Genomic DNA, 19548 nt, shown 5'->3' with positions numbered 1-19548 from the left:
TTTCATCAAACCTGTAATTCCATGGTACTTCATTAGAGGTACTTCTTTCTTGGTGGAGGGATACCAACTAGTTCTTGTCTCATTTCCTTTCCTTAATGACCACATTTGGTTAAATTTGTTGTTTCTTTGTTCTGATACAAGCAGTCTTTGAATTTGGAATATTATGATGGTAGGTATTTCAACTCCCAAACACTCTCTCTCTGTTTGTAGTGCCTTCCTTGTCACCTTTCCCTCTTGTCCATGCCTCTTTCACGTGATTCATGTTGTTTAGACCCTAGATCAGATGTCCATCACATTACGTGCATGCCCACAACTCCCCTGTTTTCTTTCTCTGAACAAGAAGAAGCAGATTGGTAGCACTGAAAATTATAGCTATAGAAAAGGGAATGTTGGCATGTGGGGTCTTATACATGCCTACAAGAATGGGCTGTCTCTGCCCTTTGGAGGAGTTTAGGACTTCGAGACATATGGGTGCTAAAATGATTGGAAGGACCATTTGTACTAGGTGTTGGCATCATTCAAAATGAGTTTTAAAAAAAAAATTACCCACGTCTTGTTTTCAATGGCTTTAAAAGCCCCCTAATTTGTTAGTTACTTCTGGTTCCATTTTTCTATGGTAGCAAGTGATTTCTCTCTTGCATTGGAAGAAGGATGCTTGGCTTTCCCTCAGTATGTTCTGTCTATTCTGCTAGACAGCTGATTGGTACCAAACTTTGCAATCTGCATAAGGTCAGTGAGCAAGGAATTTTATTCTTTGCCTTACTATCTCTCAGGATTAAACTATAAGCTTTATGTGATCAGAAAAGGGCTTTAATTTCCTCATAAAATGTGTTGAGTCTGACACCTACTGTGTGTGCTTTCTCTAAAAAAAACCTCAGTAGCAAAAAACCCCAGCTGGTAGGGTTCTGACTTTGGGGGGGTTGGAGAGGGTGGTTCTGTGAAGGCCTTTTTATTGGGCAATCATTGTTGCAGATTAGATTTTTGCATTACATTTTTATTATTAATGTTGATCAGGGCACCCATTCCTTTTTTAGTTGAGGCTTTTACAGCTTACTTTTAATAAGTAAGGGGCATGGAAAGCAGTGGGATGGGGTAGGAGTCTTTTTCAAAAGCAAGTTTCAATTGCTGGAACCAGATTTAAAATATAATTGAGAAATATCCAAGAAGATAAATGAAAATAAAATAAAAACACAGATATGTGATTTTCTAAATTAATATGCAGCCTGCAAGGATCCTTATGTTTTGTGGCCACGTTTCTATTTGGAGCTTGACACTATGACTCTAAAGTGTACCACGGTTTTTAAGTACTTGTTGACTTTATTTTTTTTTATTTTACAGCTAGCTTCATGCTTTAGAATTGTGATTTTTCTGGAGTGTAGTTTTGAGGGAGAAGACTAAAATGAGAAAGACCTTGTAATTATAGTGTAGTCTGAGAGTTGGCCATTGCCATCATCATAGGTGATAGGTTTCAGCAAACCCTACCATGACATAGTTTTCATTCTGGCAACAGCACAGTCATCACTTCTTAAGCTGTTACTATTATCTTTAGTGAAGCCTTTCTCAGTAAACCACAGGTTTAGCCACTGCATTTTCTATGCCAAGTTGCCATTACAAAGAAAAGTAATCAGAAATAATCCCTAATTAGTCCCTTGAATAAAGATGTAAAGTTAAAATGGATTTTGAAGCATTTTTGAATTAGTTCTTGGAAGGAGTTTGCTATGACTTTAGAGATGGATATTAGCAAAAGGTAGAGGTATATGATCTCTCACTCATAGACTTCTCTTACTTTTTAACATTGTCTTGACTGTGTCTGTCTGCTGAACAAATAGGACAAAGTGGGTTTTTTTTTCTTTTAAAGATCAGTTGTAAACCTTGTGTTCTTTGACTCTTTAGAAATGTGAATACATTTTGATTGCCTTTCACCCAGTCATTGTCTGTTACCAACATCCTTCATCATTCTCTGTCTTCCAGATTTCATATTCAAAATTTTTCCCTGAACCCCACTGTAAGATATAAAATTTCAAAACCCAGTTAGAATTTTTTGGGAAATGGGAATGGGGGAGAGGGAGAAATTAGAAATGACATTAGCAAATCAGGGCTCTTTGTTTTAAGTAATGGCTTTCTAATTTCAGTTGACCTCAGGGAATTTTTTTAACAAGGTTCTGTTTTGAGCCCACCAAGTTGTTTTTCCATCTTTTAACTCTGCCCTAATATAGCATGCTATGCTGCCTGTAGTGATTTCCCCATGTCCTCAATGTCCCTCCCTCTTCTCACTGCTTCTTTCTCCCTCATTCTTTCTTGTTTTCTCATTGTTTTTCTCTTTGGTTCCCCCCCCCCCCCCAATTCCTCTTCATATTTGTAAAACGCATGGATATCTTCGTTTTCCAGCATGTTTTGATCTGCAGGCTAAGGTGGTTCAAAACCCCTGATAGGTTACCCTGTTTATCTTGCTATCTGGGACTCAAGCAGAACCTTAGTGTAATTCATGGCCAAATTTAGAATAAAGGGGAAGATGATACAGACTGGATTCCCTGACCTCTTGAGTTCCTTAGTTCTGGACAGAATTGGCCTGTCATGAAGCCAGAGAAATTGATTGGTCTCTGTCTCTATGAGACAGGCTAGACTTAAGCATGCTCCTCTCACCCTCCCACCATCCTGCTCAATTCACACAGTGTGTATACTGGGGACAATGGGGGTATGACCAGGGTTCTGTGGGGAAGATTGAGTAGGAAACTTAGCCTCCTTTGTATTCTAAGATTAGTCTGGCAGGAGTTGATTCAACTGCTTTGTGGTATCTTCATTGCTAGAGGTAGACATGGTTCAGTTGTATTGAAACTGGAGCTTTACTTAGTTAGGCTTCTGCAGTATCCTTGGCATACTTTGAATTTATGAATCTGGACAAATGATATATATCTTAAGCATTTTTATAGACTATGTAGTGGTGGGGATGATCCCTGGATCATTTTTCCCACCAACTTTATTCTTAACAAACTTGAGTTGATGGGTGAGACCCTTTTAGTCATATACCTGATTTCTTCGTTCGGTTGATGTCCTTTGATGTCCTTGTATATTAGGCAAGAAAGATTCTGAAATTCTCATTTCTGATCCTTACATAATGAGTACCAGTCAAGAAGGGGAAATTTATATTTTCGGTATGGGTCAAACTCTTTCTGGAAAAAATCTGAACAAAAAGTCCCTGCTGTTGCTCCTCTGCAGTCCTTTTGGTTTTTACTGCTGTGATTTTGTGTTATATTCTCCACTTCCTGAGACTGATTCCTGCATTGGCATATTAATTATGTGTCAGGCCTATTCAAGGATCAACAACACTTCCATGAATAATCTCCCTTTCCACTTCTCCCCTCCCTGCCCACTCCCACTTCTCAAAAAAAGATTTTTTTAAAAAAAGTAAAAATAAAATTTTAAAAATTTAAGACAAGTCTTGATTAATTTAATCCACAACCTGCAGGCCATACAACCAGTTATTCTCGTTACTTTGGATCATTTTGATCATTTTCTGTTTTTTCTTATTCTACCCCCTCCTTCCCCCTTTTTATTCCTATTCTGCCTATTTTGGTGTTTTGTTTTCAGTTTTGGTTTTGGTTTTTGGTTTGATTTTATTTGTTTTGAGTTTTCATTTTTTTTCTTCTCACCTGGCTCTGACCTTTCTTGATTTGGTGCGGTTCTTAACAGAGAAACTTGAAAGCTATTTTCAGCTCTTATAGCCTCATGGCGATGATGTTCCAAAGCCTTTAAATCTCTCACTTAAAGCAGCCTTCAGCTGTATGGGCTAAACAGCCAGCTTTTTAAAAGTTTGAGATTGATATGAGGTACCTAGGGAAGGATATCTTTCTCATTCTTTCTCTCTCTTTCTATTCTTTCTCTCTCTCTATTTTTTTGTAGGAACAAAAAAAAATTACTGAGGGTGGGATTGGGAGGAAAGGGGAGGGCTAGGGAGATTAAAAGGAGAAAGAAAGGGGTCAATCTCTCATTTGAACCTAATTTAGAAGAAATTTGTACCTGACAGGTGGCTGCCACAGTATCTGTGGCTTACCTGAATCTGCCCAAAGTTGAATTTACCAGGGGGTAGGAGTGGGTGGTGGAGAGTGAGGATGGTGGGAGCAGTGGGCTCTGTTATTATTCTTTCTTGGTAGGCCCAGCTGGCATAGAAAATTTAGTTAGTTCTGCACACCCAGAGCATCATTTTAAATGTTTTCCTTCTGCCAGGTGTGCTGATCCACCAGGGCATCAGTTAGGGGACTTGTGTTCTGCTCTGTACATTAGATAACTCTCTCCCTTGGCATCTTTGCCCTTTATTTACAGATAACTCTCTCCCCCTGTTTCTAGGAGAAAAAAAAAGTGCGTTCGCTACATACAAGGTGAAGGCAGCTGCCTCAGTCCACCCTCTTCAGATGGAAGCTTATTAGACTCCCCTCCTTCTTCTCCTAACATGCTAGGCTCCCCTACCAGAGACTCCAAATCACAGACTGAACAAACCCAACCTCTCTCGCTTACATTGAAACCTGACTCCCTGGCCCACCTCACGATGATGCCGCCGCCGCCGCCACCCTCTCTCCTTTTGGCTGAGAGTACCCACAGCAAGCCCAGCGCTTTGGCTGTCTCCGCTGCCCACTGTCAGAATGGGGCCCTGGATCTGCCGCCTTCCACTTTACAGCCATCAGCTGCCCCCTCATCGTCTCTAGCACAGCCCTCGACATCTTCTTTACATTCCCATAATTCTTTGGCTGGGACCCAGCCCCAGCCACTCTCCCTTGTAACCAAGTCTTTAGAATAGCTTTAGCTTTGCTAGTCCTGGTTTTTGTTTGTTTTTCCTTTCTGTTTTTGTTTTTTTCTTTTTTTGAGGATTTTTTTTGTCTTTTTTTTTAAATCTTGTGCCACATGGCTACATTAGTTGATGTTTATCGAGTTCATTGGTCAATATTTGACCCATTCTTATTTCAATTTCTCCTTTTAAATATGTAGATGAGAGAGAAACCTCATGATTCTACCAAAATTTTTATCAACAGCTGTTTAAAGTCTTTGTAGCGTTTAAAAAAAATATATATATATATACATAACTGTTATGTAGTTCTGATAGCTTAGTTTTAAAGACTGATTTAAAAAGACAAAAAGAAGCAATTTTGAAGCAGCCCTTTGCAGAAGGAGTTGGTTCTTTATTATTTGTATTAAATACGAGCTTGCGAACCAATCATTTTACATCTCGTTTTTAAACCATAAGGGCACAATGAATGCAGTGCCATGACTTTTTTTTTCTGTGTGAAACAACTTTTCTTGTGATGTTGTTATTGTTTAAATGTACAGAAACAAAGGGTTAAAATGTGTTAATATACCTTGTTCCATGGTGTTGTTCTTTTGGGGGGGGTGGGGAGGGAGGGGACGTTACTCACCAATTACCGGTATCACAACGCTATTGGACCAGTAGTATTTATTGCTTTAGAGACTGCTTGTTGTACCTGTATGTTGTCCCTTTTAAAATATGTTTTCCTTTTTCTTAAACCATTGTATAAAGTTTCCCCCCCCTTTAGTGTAAGCATCTTATATATAACAACTCATTTGTACAAGGTTTTTAAGTTTATATATATATATATATATATAAAAATGTGTATATATATATTTTTTGGGTTTTGACTTTTGTTTTGTTTTCTCTTTGCTGTATGAAACACAGTTGCCACCAAATGGACATTTATAGATGCATTAAAGGATCAATAGTGTAAAGAAATTGCTTTGAAAGCCATTACATTAAATAAGACTTGAAAATTAGCGAGGGAATTTTAACGGCGCTGTTTGAGAAACAGCGGGAGCATTGGCGTCTCCCCTCTGGACCTACAGTTGAATGGCCTGCAACATTAGGACTGTGGACTGTGTACAAATTTTTACGTGCCAAAATTCTCAGTGACTTTTAACTTTCTCCCTGTTTTTAATGCTGTAATTTTTGTTCATCATGTTTTGCTGTGATGTTACATAGGTAGGTATGTGTGTAGTTTTAATGTCACCTATAACAAGATGTGTTTGGTAGCAGATTGTCCAGAAAGCATTTAAAATGAAGAGGTATAAACCCTTAAGGGCCAAAATTCTGTATATTAGATTACACATAAAGGGGAAAAAAACAGGCTGCCGCTTCTATGTAAACTGACTACATAAAGGTAGGTAGCAAACTTTAAAAAAAAAAAACCAAAAAAAAAAAACCTAGGCATGTTGATGTTGCAAAATGCTGTATAAAAGCTGAGAACTGTTCATTCAGTGCCATTGTAGTTGACATGAAGCGATTGTAAAACTGTCTCCAATTTTTCTCTGGTTTATTAAGATGCTAACTATAACATTTTTTTTTGTGAATACTTTGAATGTTTCCTAACAGTTGTGATGTTCCTGTTCCGTTTTATGCTCTTATTCTGATTTCATTTTTAATGGTTTTGATGCCATTTTTGTAATGAATACATGTTCATGCTGTACAGTATCTGTAGCATGCAGTTCTGGATTAATAAAAGCAACTTAGTATGTGCAGATAACGACTTGTCACTTGCTTCTCTTGAGAGAGTTTTCCCTGCAGTCGACCCACCACAATCATTTGTTAAATGCAGGTAGTGTGTATCAGAAGAGAAAAACAGAAACCGTTTCTGCCTTCAAGGAAAGACTTTAACTACACCCAGAGACACTTATTCCCAAGTTGATATCTGAAGTCTTCACAAGGTGGTGACTTAATTACCAGAGGTCAGTATTTGAGGCCTTCTCAGAGGCACTTGGTCTTTTATTTATTTATTTTTTATTTCATGCTCACTAACCCCCATCCTGTGCTGATTTCAGGTAGTTCTGTTGTATGACACCAACTGCTAAATTCACTGTTTGTGTTGAGGTTGATCACAAAAAAGGGAGGAAAAACCCTCCCCTGCCCCCACCACCATTTCAGTGGATTCTTGTAAGCCTTTTCTACTGGCATCAGAAATGGAAAATCTGGTAAACAAAAGCCGGCATGGCATAATAGAACCTTTGTCACTTTCCTGGCCGTAATAAGAAGTAACTCTGAGATCTTGGATGACTTCCTCATGGTGGGGAGTGGAGGAAAGGGAGCAAAACTAGATCTGACTCTTCCTGTTAAAGGGATTTATTGCCCTCACAAGGATCTCAGAAGCCACCATTTCCAAAAGTCAACATTAGTACAAAAATCTGCATTTGCCCTCATAGAAACTCTGCTTCTACTCACACACCCAAGCAAATTCCCTGGTTGTAATCTGAGTACTCAGAATACCCACAGGGTGGGCAGGTGGTTTTAGTTTTTAAAATCAGATCTTAACCCTTGGCCATGAAGGTGAACAGAACCCTAGGAGGAGGGGTCATAGAACATGAAGTCATTGACCTTTGGGAGCTTTCTCTCTTACCTCTGGTCTCATCTGAAATCCAGAACAAAGAGAGAAGCCATAATTCACCAACCATCAACAGAGGGGCTGCAATGATTGTATTTTTTCCAGGCTGGAATGTCAGATTGACTTGTACCAAAATAAAGCTTGCAGACATATCACCCATTCCTTAGTCTGTGCATGCTCTCCTTAAATTATGTTGTCTTCTGTCTTCCAAAGTATGTAATATTTAAATTGATGTATCAGTACATTTTGTGACAAGTCTTTTTGTCACAGGTTGTCCAGGTGACCCTTGTAAAATAATGACACCTGCTCTAGAAATGATTCTACTGGAGGGCTTTTCCTGCTTTGTGAATTTGATTTCATAGGGTCATTGAAAGGAGAAATCATAATCTGAAGGGAAACAGTGGTATAGTGGAAAGAATTCTGTCTTTTGAGCTAGAACCTCAGGTCAAATTCCAGCTCTGCCCCTTACTACTTGTGGAACTGTGGCCAAGTGATTTAGCTTCAGTTTTCTCATCTGTTAAAAAAAGGTGGGGGGGGAGACTAGATAACCTTGTGGAATGTGCTCGCTCTCTTTCTCCTCTCTCTCATTCCTCTCGCTTTCTCTCTCTCCCCCCAGTACATATATGCACTTATACATACTCTATCTCTATTCACTATATATATATATATATTTATATATACACATACACACACATACAAACACACTCTACTATACTCTACATCTTACATACTGTAATATATTCATGTATATATACACACACTATGCATATATACTCTGTATATAAACATATATTCTATCACAAAATTTCTAGACATATACATTCATATGTACTATATATGTATATATTTACCCTGTCTCTCATGTACACTAGCTATAAGTAGATCTAAAATATATACACAAACACAATATATACTCATTATTTATGTACTCTATATACTTGCTATATATTTATGTACTCTGTCTCTTATACCCACTAGATACATACTATACATAGACTACCTCTACTCACTATATATATATATATATATATATATATATATGTATTCTCTATCACACTAGATATTGTATACATGCACTACTCACAATATATTTATATATTCTGCTCATTATATGTACTTATATATGCTTTCTCATAATCTATATACAACATTCATGTACACTACATGTATATCTCTATGCACTATATACTCTATTCACTCATTATATGTTTATATACTGTCTCATCACAGTAGATATAGATATATGTGTACACACATTTACCCTACAGATGTATACCATCTCTGCTCACTATATACTATATAATATACTATTTATATACCCTGACTCTTATATATTCACTATATTTAAGTATATATGCATATAGACTTTCTAATCACTATATGTGTACTCATTATACACACTTCTATACTGTTTCATGTATACACTATAATATATATATACTATCTTTACTAAATATACATACTTGCCTATATATATATATATATTGCCTCACACACTTTATACATGTATATATACACATATGCACTATTCATAAACCTCTTTGCTCACTATTTCTAGACTTTATATGAGTTTAAATTCTATATTTTATAAATAGACTTCTTTGATAAGTATTTTAAGGAGCATAAGTACAGGAGAGGACTGAGGAAAAAGGAATTAAACACTACACCAATGCCTCCATGCTTTAGCATTATGATCACTTGGGAATCTTCTCCAGCTCCCTGGATAGTGGCTCAATGCCCCCAGAAGACACAAAGGGGAAAAATTTAACTGCCCTGGGTAGGGAAAAGTCTCAGCCTGTGGAGTTCGTAGCACTCAGTAGTCACTCCTACAATGGTTTTTATGTTCTATTCATCATTTGAACAAATTTCTCAATTGGCTTTTCAAGTCCTTTTTAGGATTCATATCTAGGAATTAATGATGAAAGTTCTCACTGTAAAGTGCCAGACACTGATAAGCACTTTACAGTTTTTCTAGGCTAGGCAAGTTGAATTCATTAAAGGGAGTGATCTCTTATTTAGCTTTCAATTTTTCTAACCCTTCCCAGTATGAAAATTATTCACACTATTGAGGATTTTGAAGCCAAATAAGTGTTAAATACCACCTTCCAAAATTGTCTTCTTTGCCAAGCAAGGGTCCCATCCCTTACATAATATAGCTTCTGCTTTTACTTTCACCATAGGAACAAGAAAAGGTTGTTTTCCTCAACATTTATCTCAAGTTTGAATGTATAATTAGATGTCCTTCTTGACACTTTATACAGAATACTTATATGGTATTTCATTTACCTGCCATTGTTTGCAATAAAAAAAAAATCACATTTTTTAAAAAAAAAATCTGATTGTAGTTAAGCATTGATCTCTATATATAACTTCCTTTTTTCTTCAGTCAAAGGTAGAGCCTATCCTTTGTCTGGAGATTATTTTGGTTTTAGAGTGTCAAGCAATGGGATTGTACTCATCATGAGTCCTTTTGTCATTGTGAATGTAGTGGTAAACATTTCTTTATCATATACTAGGTACTTTAATAATGGAAATTGAATTAAGATCTCTGAGAAATCTAGTGCTCTTACCAGAATCTATAATATAATTTCTCTTTCTCAATCTTGAAGAGATCATAATTGTCTTCTAGTGTTCTGATCTTCTCTAATACATACACGATCTACATCTTATTGATCAGAGTCAAATCTGTCATAATATTCTCTGCTTTCTGAAAGATAGTTATCAATATGGCAAAGTGAGAATTTATCATCTTATAAGAGACTGTCACTTCCCACATAAGTCCAAATTCTGGTATTTAAAATACCTTCCGCCAACAACAGAATTCTGTGCCAGCTTTGTGTTCTGAATTAGGATGTCATCATCAGATTCCTCCAACTTGTGAAATGGTTTTTCAGTATAATTCAACTATTTCTGTCTCTCCTTTGATCCTCACTCAAAAGTTCTCCACCATATCTTTCCTTTCTCTTTCTTGTTGAGTTTGAAATATATTTATACCAAAGTATGTGTTCAGTTCTTTATTTAAGAGTGAGACACATTTGATTCCTTCTTCCTCCATGTGTGTATATTCTCATGCACCCAAAGATATCAAAGAGTAAGTTCTATCCCCTTCTTGCTCCTTTCTGTCTTAGCATATATATATATATATATATATATGTATATAAAATATAAGCATATATATTTTAGTTATGTATACATGTGATATAAACATATATATTTTTAGTTATGTATGTATATATATATATATATATATATATAAAATCCTTCCTTTTCTCTCCTTTTAAAGCTCCCAGAATAGAACCAAACCACCTCTGCAATGTCATTTAAAATTATTATGTAACAGTGCCAGACACTGTTAAAAGCTTTATAATTATTATCTCATCTGATCCATACATACAACAACCCTAGAAGGGAAATAATGTTATCCCCTTTTGACAGATGAGGAAATTGAGACAGAGTCAAATGATTTGCCTAAGGTTATAAACTAGGAAGTGTCTGAATCCAGATTTGAACTCACATCTTCTGGATTCCAGGCCAGCATTCTGTGCACTATTATCATCTAGCTGTTGCTGTGACACCTTAATCCCTAGCTTCAGTACTCTTCGAAAACATTAAGGTTCTGAAAGGACACTATAAAGATTTCTATTTCTGTTAGAATATTAGCACTACAACATCATACACATTCTTCCATTTTCTCAAACAAATTTATACATTTATAGGCTTCTCTTTTCATCAGAAATTTTTGAAAGTACTCTATTCCATTAAAGATTCATTTGTTCCCCCTGTCAGATTATACTTAGTTTTGAAGGGTAATTATTCTTGGCTGTAAGCTTTTATCTTTTGTCTTTTTGAATAATATTCTAATATACCTTTTGTTTTTTAGAAGAAGTTGTCACATCTCCTATGATCTGGGGTAGAGTTCCTTGGTACTTCTTCTTTCTGGAGTTCTTTGACATGCTGTTGTTCAGTCGTTAAATTTGTGTTTGATGCTGCATGACATCTTGATAAAGATACTGGATTGGCCATTTCTTTCTCTAGCTAGCTCATTTTTACAGATGAGAAATTGAGGTAAATTGGGTTAAGTAATTTGCCTGGGGTTACACAGCTAGTAAGTATCTGAGGCCAGATTTGAACTCCAAAAAGATGAATATTCTGACTTTAGACCCTGGGCCACCTAGCTACCCTAGGTTTTTTGACATAGATACACTAAATTTTGCCATCATATTTCTGGAATTTTTCCTTTTGGGAGTTCTTTTTAGAAGGTAATTGGTTAATTCTTCCTTACTTTACTTTATCCTTGGTTCTAATAGATCTGGATAGTTTTAATTTATGAAATCTTGAAATAACATGTCCAGGCATTTTTGAAAAATCATGGTTTTGCCAACGTAAAGGGGAGGGAGTTGAGATTAGGTGAAAAATTTTAAAATTCAAACTAAAATAATATTTTTTAAAAAATCATGGTTTTCTAGGGAATCCAATGATTCTTAAAAGTATGTTTCTGTGATATTTTTGATATAGTTTAAAAATATCAGATATTTTATATTCTACTTTTTAAAATCTTTTTTGATTTTATTCCTATATTTCTTACTGTCTCATGGAATCAGTGATTTCTGTTTGATCCATTCCAATTTTCAGAGATTCCATTTCTTGGGTAAGATTTACCCCTTTCTTAAACCAATTATTTTCTTTTAATTCTTTTCTCTAGAACTTCTTCCCTTCTTTCTTTTTTTCTTTCCTTCCTTCCTTCCTTCTTTTTTCCTCCCTTCCTGCTTTTGTTTCTTTCTACTTTAATTTCTTTATTGCTGTTTCCCTTCTTTCTTTCCTTCCTTCCTTCCTTCCTTCCTTCCTTCCTTCCTTCCTTCCTTCCTTCCTTCCTTCCTTCCTTCCTTCCTTCCTTCCTTCCTTCCTTCCTTTCTTGCCTCATTTCTTCTAGGTATGCACAGAATCCCTGTGGAATATCTCCCCCACAATTTGCTTGCATTTGTTATGAAATTAAATTGTAATAATTATTTACGCTTGTGTTTTCTTTGGTTAGGTCATTTCTCCAGTTTTAGTTCCTAAACTAGGGCTTTGTGCCAGGGCTAACTTTATATTATGCTACAATTTTGGATGGGGTGGTAATTTCTGCTTAGGGAAAAAACCTGGGTTTCCTGGATTCTTGTGCTGAACTCCACTTTGTGGGGGTTAAAGTCCCCTGGATCATTGAGCTTAAGTGAACCCCTTTGGCATTCAGAAACTAAATATGAGGCATCGTGGAACCCCTGGAGGTCCCTACTCTGGACTTTCTGATCAACCACTCCAGTTTCTCAGGAGAGCTATCCTTGGAATCAAAGCCATTTAAGTCATACTGGAAGCTTTGGAACTGACTTTTCAGGAATATAGACAGAGGAGAACCCTTTCCTCTTGTTCCTATACTGCTGACTAATCTGTCAAGCAGTTCTGGTTTGGTGGAATCAAAGCCATTTAAGTCATACTGGAAGCTTTGGAACTGACTTTTCAGGAATATAGGCAGAGGAGAACCCTTTCCTCTTGTTCCTATACTGCTGACTAATCTGTTAAGCAGTTCTGGTTTGGAACGTGCCACTGTAGTTTCTCAGTGGTTTTCTGGATCATTATTTAGTCTAGTGTGAACTTCAGGATTTTACTGGAGTAACTTTCCCATTTAAGAGGCCATCTTGGCCAGAAGTCACAGTACCTTTCTACTACCTATTTTCCACTTCAATAAGGTGCACCCTTTGCTTTCCTTATATCCAGGCAGGAGGTAGATCTTTCAAAATTTTAGTAATACCTATTAGATCTTATTTAACTGTCTATATTCATATCTCCATTTCACTTTATTACTTATATTTCATGAACAGGAGTATCTGAGCCTATGAATATTATTTCCCCCCTTTCCTCATTACTGAGAATATTACTGTGATATCTAGTTTTTAGTAGCTATATTTACTCAAGTTCTTTTTTCCTAGCAACCTTTTTGTCAAGTTCTCTAAATTAAATTGGCAAACAACTTCACCCCTGCTCTTATTAGATGTGTTCTATCTCTGGTCTTCTTTGCTCCCAAAAGCCAAAACTCACTCTCTGACAACCATCTTCTTAGCCAGTTTTTCACTCTCCATATTTGAACTTCTTTTGTAAGGTCTGGACCTTTAGTGAACAACAGTGATGGACATACCATCCAGTGAGTGTGTCCAGGTCTTCATAATCTCTTGAGAGTCCTTCCAGGTTCCTTCTGACAGTATCATTTGTTCTCTTAAAGATTACCAGTAGTAGGTTGCAATGCTCATATTCTACAAGTCCCTGGAGATTCTCTGTCACATCCTGAATGTGCACCCCAGGAAGACAACTTATCTCCTGATTATTTCTGTCAGATTGACATAAAGCCACTTTCTTACCTCTCAGTTGGGAGGGAGCAGTTCCTCATGTTGACTAAACTCTTGGACTTAATAATTTCCAAGAAGCAGACTTAATAATTTTCCATTATTATGATGGGGAAATTTTTATGCCAACAATGTAGAACTTAAGACAGTTTAAAAAACCTTTTGTTCAGAAAAAAGGAATGTAGATGGAAACTGAGAAATTATAATTGTTTCTTTCATGTCTCTCAACATGGGACTTCTTTTGAGCATTCATTGTTCTATACCCATCCCAAGTTGGGAAAATATAAGACTTTGGAGCTTAAAAAGCATGTATTCCTCATTTTACAAATGAAGAAAGGAAATTTATATTTATTTAATGCTGTGTTGCTACATAAAATAATGCGGGTACACAAACACACACAGGCATACACCCACACACACAGATGGACATGAAATGCAATATTTTATTTTGTCACGCTCTTGCCCAGAAAAGAAAATACCTGTATCTGTAGACTTTTTTTTACTTAAATATGTCTTTTGAGTTTGTTTATTTTTTGAGGAAGAGTTTCATGATACCTCTGGGAAAGAAATCTCAAAATAAGAGTAAAAAAATCACAATTCTTCAGGATCAAGTTTTTAACTTTTATCAAAGATCTCCATCTGAAATCCCTTTCTGAATGTTATATCTTTGGCTTTTTCCTGAGCAGCTACTGTCTGGGGAAATGTTTGAGATCTTCCCTTCCAGCTTCTCCACAATAGGTCTGGTAAGGCCCCCATGGGAAATGTAAACAGAATGTATTATTTTTATTTTTAAAACCCTGGCATTTTATAAGCACATTGTCAGCCACTGTAAGCACACTGAGCCCAGTGGAGACTGCTCTGTCTCATTCTCTGGAGTCCTGGTCTCCCAGCGTCACACAGAATGCAGTGTAGCATTTTAGAAAAAGGGTTAACAGTGTCCTGGAATTTCCAAGATCTTGACTGCTATGGAAAATGAGATTTTTCTGCAAAGACATTGGGTCATTTGGGCATAGGCTATTGAAAGCTCAAGGTGCCATGGAAGGCTTTCTATGTGGTAGATGTAGCCTTGAGTTCTATGACTCACTGCTTTGGCAAGTCACTTCACTATTTGAATCTCAGTTTGCTCATATATAGGATGAGGGGGTTTGACAAGATGATCATTAATGTCCCTTTTGGCTTCAAATCCTGTAAATTATTTCTTTCTAGATAGCAATTTAGATCTTAAATAGGTCTATACCAGCATTAACCTTCAAGAACCACAGCTATTGAATAGTAAGAGGCATTGATGAACACATTTTCTAACTGAACAAAATAGAAAGAAGTGAGGGAAAGAAAAAGAATAATTCAGTAGTTTGAGAGATCAGCTAGTCTAGTACTTTCATTTTAAAAATGAGAAAACTGAGGATTGTGAGTATTTGCCCACCTTGCCCAAGCTACATGAGCTTTTGTGGCAGAACCAGACCTATCAATCCAGTGTCCTTGCCACTGTACTATGGTACCTCTAGTCAGAGCTAGGAATCAAAAATGTTCCTTTTAAAAATTAATCATTTAAAAGTGGTAGAAGTCATAGGGCATGAATTTAGGAGGCCCAGGCAGCTGAGATCATTTCTAACATGGTGGTCTCCATGTTTTCATTGGCATCTGTTTAAGCTTACCCTCTTTTCAAATTTTATTTTCTTTAATGCTGTTTCTCCGCCTACCTAATATGCCACCATTCACAGCTACAGGAATGATGGAGGTCTTAAGGATGCTCTTTTTTCTCTATCCTTTTCTCTCTCTCTTTCCTACCTTTTTCATCCATTCAGAATCATATAATTTTTAGAGCTGATAAAACATACCTTTGCTCCAATTCGTACCTTCTCAAAGAAAACTTTTTCTTCAATAACTAAGAGTGAGCTCAGTTATAAGCAGGCCCCAAAACTGCTTCATTCCTTCACCTGTAAAATAGGACTATAGTTTGAGATAACTAATACCCAATACCATACTCAGTCAGCTGAGTAATCTATTTTTTAGTGGAACTCAGATTTTTGCCAAGATATCGATACTTTCTAGTCATCAAGCCATCATAGTATGATAGAAAGAACTTTGGACTTTATATCAGGAAACTTGGTTTTAGGTATATAGCTTATCAACTGTTTGACCTGATCAAACTTCATCGCCTCTGTTTTCTCATCTATCAAAGGAAGATAATTATTCACTCCCTCTCTTGAGACTCAAAATATAATTAAGAGATGTTATAAATGAACTACTGATCATGAGAATATAATTAGTATGTTACTACTAGGAAAAGTTATAGTAGCTAGGTGGCACACCTAGGACAGAGCACTAGATTCGGAGTCATCTTCCTGAGATCAAATCCAACCTCTATTAGCTGTGACCCTAGGAAAGTCACTTGACCCTGTTTTCCTCATTTCCTCATTTGTAAACTGAACTGAAGAAGGAAATAGCAAACCACCCCAGCATCCCTGCCAAGAAAACCCCTAATGGAATCATCAAGAGTTGGACACAACTGAAAATGACTGAATAATAACACAGAAGTTAAGGCACTCCTAGAGAGCATTGAGTGATGGGGGGAACTGGTGAACCTATTGGTGACACATTTTCCTCTTACATTTCTATAAGGCTTTCAAATTATAAAGCACATTTCTCACAACAGTGCTGTTTAGGGTAATGCATGTGGCATTATTTGCCTTGCTCTTCCTCCAAACTCACATTTTTTTAATATAAAAGAAACTGAGGTTTGGAGTTATTAAATGACTTTCCTAAGGTCATCCCATGAGTGTCAGAACTGGAACTGGAATACAGAGCTCCTAGAACACTTATTCTACTCTGTATGTGTGTGTTTGTGTGTGTGTGTGTGTATTGGTGTGTGTGTGTGTATGTGTTCAATTTATTTCTCCTCTCTCTCACCCCCCAAATTCTCCACTCCTTATCATCCAGAGTCATCATTGGGTTTTTATTTTTCTTTGTGTCATAGTATTTGCAGTTTCCCAGAATATTTTGAAGCATTCTCATAGTTGTATTAAATCCCCTTTCTCCTAGAAGTTGAAGAGTGGATCATTGGGGAAGACTGGGTTCCTTAAGGATAGGAAACTCTTGTTTCCACCTAGTTTATGAAGTCAAAGTGAGACCCTCCATGATCAGTGGTTTCTGAAAATCATACTGCTTCTTTTTCCTCTCCTTTACTTTTGGTATCTCTCTTCTCTCCTCTTTCTCCTTTTCTTTCTCCTACTCCTCTCTTTAACAGAAATTTTTTCTTTAGGCTAGCTTTTCCCACTAATGCTTTCCAAACCCTAGTGGTACTTTACCAAATAAAAAAAAGTATTATTGAGCAAAAGAAATGGACATCTTGATCTCTCTTGACAAAGACTGCTCTCTTTTACATCTATAGTTTACCACCTTTTCCTAAAAGGTGGGCGGAATGAAGAATTTCTTTTCCATCAGATTTCTTAATCTCATAACTTAGTGAATGGAATTTGAAGAACTCAAAGTGTAAGCTCAACTAATTCAATAATCTAATGCCACATAATATTTAGTTTTGAATGTTTTGATTTGTTCAAGGGTGAAGGGTTTTTGTTTGCTTTTTGTTGATTTTAAATAAATAAAATCTTTAAAGTATTGTTCATTTTATTATATTATAAAATGAGAAAAAGGAATTCACTCCAATCAAAAGTTGTGAAAATAAGTAATGCTTTCTTTTTTACATTATGGCAAAAATGAAGAAATTGTTCCTGGGACCACAGGCTTTGGGCTTACAGTACCTTCCTTAGAAAATGTAGACCTGGGGGTGGCTAGGTGGCACAGTGGATAGAACACCAGCTCTACCAACTCAGGAGTACCTGAGTTCAAATCCACCTCAGACACTTAATAATTACCTAGCTTGTGTGGCCTTGGGCAAGCCACTTAACCCCATTTGCCTTGCAAAACCTAAAAAAAATGCAGACCCAGAGGAAGCTAGAATAGAGTACTGACCCTGGAGTCAGAAAGATGTGAGTTCAAATTTGACCTCAGACACTTAACACTGGTTGTATAACCCTGAGAGAAATCTTTGCCCATATTCTACTCCTCACCTTCACACCTCCTTAGCTGCCCAGTAGATGGACTGCTATACTTGGAGTCAGAAAGACCTGGGTTCAAATATTGCCTCAGAATTAAGGTGCCTGCCTTGGGCAAATCCCTTTAGCTTTCTCAGTGTACATTTTCTGATTTATAAAATAGAGATAATCATAGAATCTTCTTCACAAGGCTGTTGTAAGGATCAAAAAACATAGCAGATGTAAATGTTTTGTCACCTCTAAAATGCTATATAACTGTGCATGTCATCATTGTTACTTCTACTCTGAGCAAGAATCATAGAGGTGTTCCAGACCCTGGGAACATTCAAGGACAAAATAACAAAGTATGTGACAAAGGCTGCCATGCTATTCTTGTAGACAAGATGAAAGAGTATGGGATTGAAGAATTAAAAAGTAGTCATTAATAATTCAACATAAATTTGGACACATTTCTGGTGGAGTGACCCGGGATCTGGGCTTGGCCTTGGGTTGTTAGTTGTTTCTGTTGATGACATGGATGAAGGAATAGATGGCATGTTTGTCACATTTGTAGATGACATGAAGCTGGGAAAGAAAGGTGAAAGAGTCAAGATCCCCAAAGATTTTGACAGGCTGGAACACTGGGCCAAATCTAATGAAATGAAATTCAGTAGGGATAAATGTAAAGACTTGAGAGCAATGGATAGAACTGATCTTCTGTGGATAAGAGAGCTGGTATCATCAGAAAGATCTTGGTTCAAGGCTCACATCTGATATCTATTGGTATTGTGACCTTGAACAAATTCCTTAACCTCTCAGAGACCAAGGTGATTGTTTAAGACTTTAAGTTTCAATAGAAATATTGGACCTGTATTGGTAAGAGATAGTCTCTGCATTGGGTATACCTTCATTTCATCATACATCTGGATGCTCTCCCCTCCCCCTTTAAAAAGGAGAAAATTTTACACAAAAATTTAACCAGTTACCTTCACCAGGACAAAATGAAGTGGGCATAGTTAGATATCAGTTTTCCTGAAAAATGTTTGTAACATTTAATTGACTGAAAACTCAATATAAATCTACAGGGGAAAGTAGCAGTCCAAAAAGCTAATGTGAGGTTAGACAATATTTAGAAGGTCCTGGCCTAGGAAGGTTGATAGTGACTCTGTACTGTGTTCTTAGACAAGCCAAATTCTGGGAATCACATTTTAGGGAGATTGTTGATAGAATGGAAAGTAATCTTTTGGAGGGCAATTGAGAAGAGAAGGGCCTCAAATTTCTTTCATAAGATAATGGATGAAGCAAATTGTGCATAACTAACCTGGAGAATAGAGAATGGGGTTGGAGGGAAGAAGACATGATACCTTCATTCAAGTATTGATTGGAAAATTTATAATTTATAATAGGGATTAAATTTATACTCAGCTGTACAAGTAAAAGTAGGGGTATAGGTAGATATCACAGATTAATTGATTTTATCAGTAAAGAAGTTCTTTACAGTTAAAAAAAAAACCTTTTACTACTACTAGAGCTATCCAAAAGTGGAAGGGGATGACTCAGGAGTTTCTCCTTTATTGGAGTTTTTCAAGCAAAATCTTTATGACCCCATATTAAGTATGGTATAGAGTGTGTTTTTGGTCAGATATGGTTTGGATTAGATAACCTTTGAGGACCCTTCCAAATTGTGAATTATATGAAATAGTATCTGGGAAAAAATCAACTGAAAGTCAACTTCTTCATATTTGAAGGACTTTAAAGATGACC

The 19548-nt window shown here is 36.6% G+C and overlaps 1 protein-coding gene across 38 annotated transcripts in view; it reads left to right on the top strand.

Annotated features, from left to right (window-relative positions):
- TCF7L2 (transcription factor 7 like 2) overlaps positions 1 to 8390 on the top strand; it is a 230962-nt gene extending 222572 nt beyond the window's left edge. For 16 of the 38 annotated variants that reach the window (XM_074233662.1, XM_074233663.1, XM_074233657.1 and 13 more), the window contains one exon: positions 4345 to 6587. In XM_074233662.1, coding sequence (XP_074089763.1) covers positions 4345 to 4792 — 448 coding nt within the window. In that variant the 3' untranslated portion in view covers positions 4793 to 6587. The other 22 variants (XM_074233682.1, XM_074233685.1, XM_074233676.1 and 19 more) reach the window with 6 other exon arrangements.
- Positions 8391 to 19548: the final 11158 nt, after the last annotated feature.

The sequence above is a fragment of the Macrotis lagotis genome, chromosome 4 (genome assembly GCF_037893015.1).
Source record: "Macrotis lagotis isolate mMagLag1 chromosome 4, bilby.v1.9.chrom.fasta, whole genome shotgun sequence".
Classification (NCBI taxonomy): Eukaryota; Metazoa; Chordata; class Mammalia; order Peramelemorphia; family Peramelidae; genus Macrotis; species Macrotis lagotis.
Note: the sequence above shows the minus strand (reverse complement) of the source record. Positions and strands in the feature narration are given on the sequence as shown.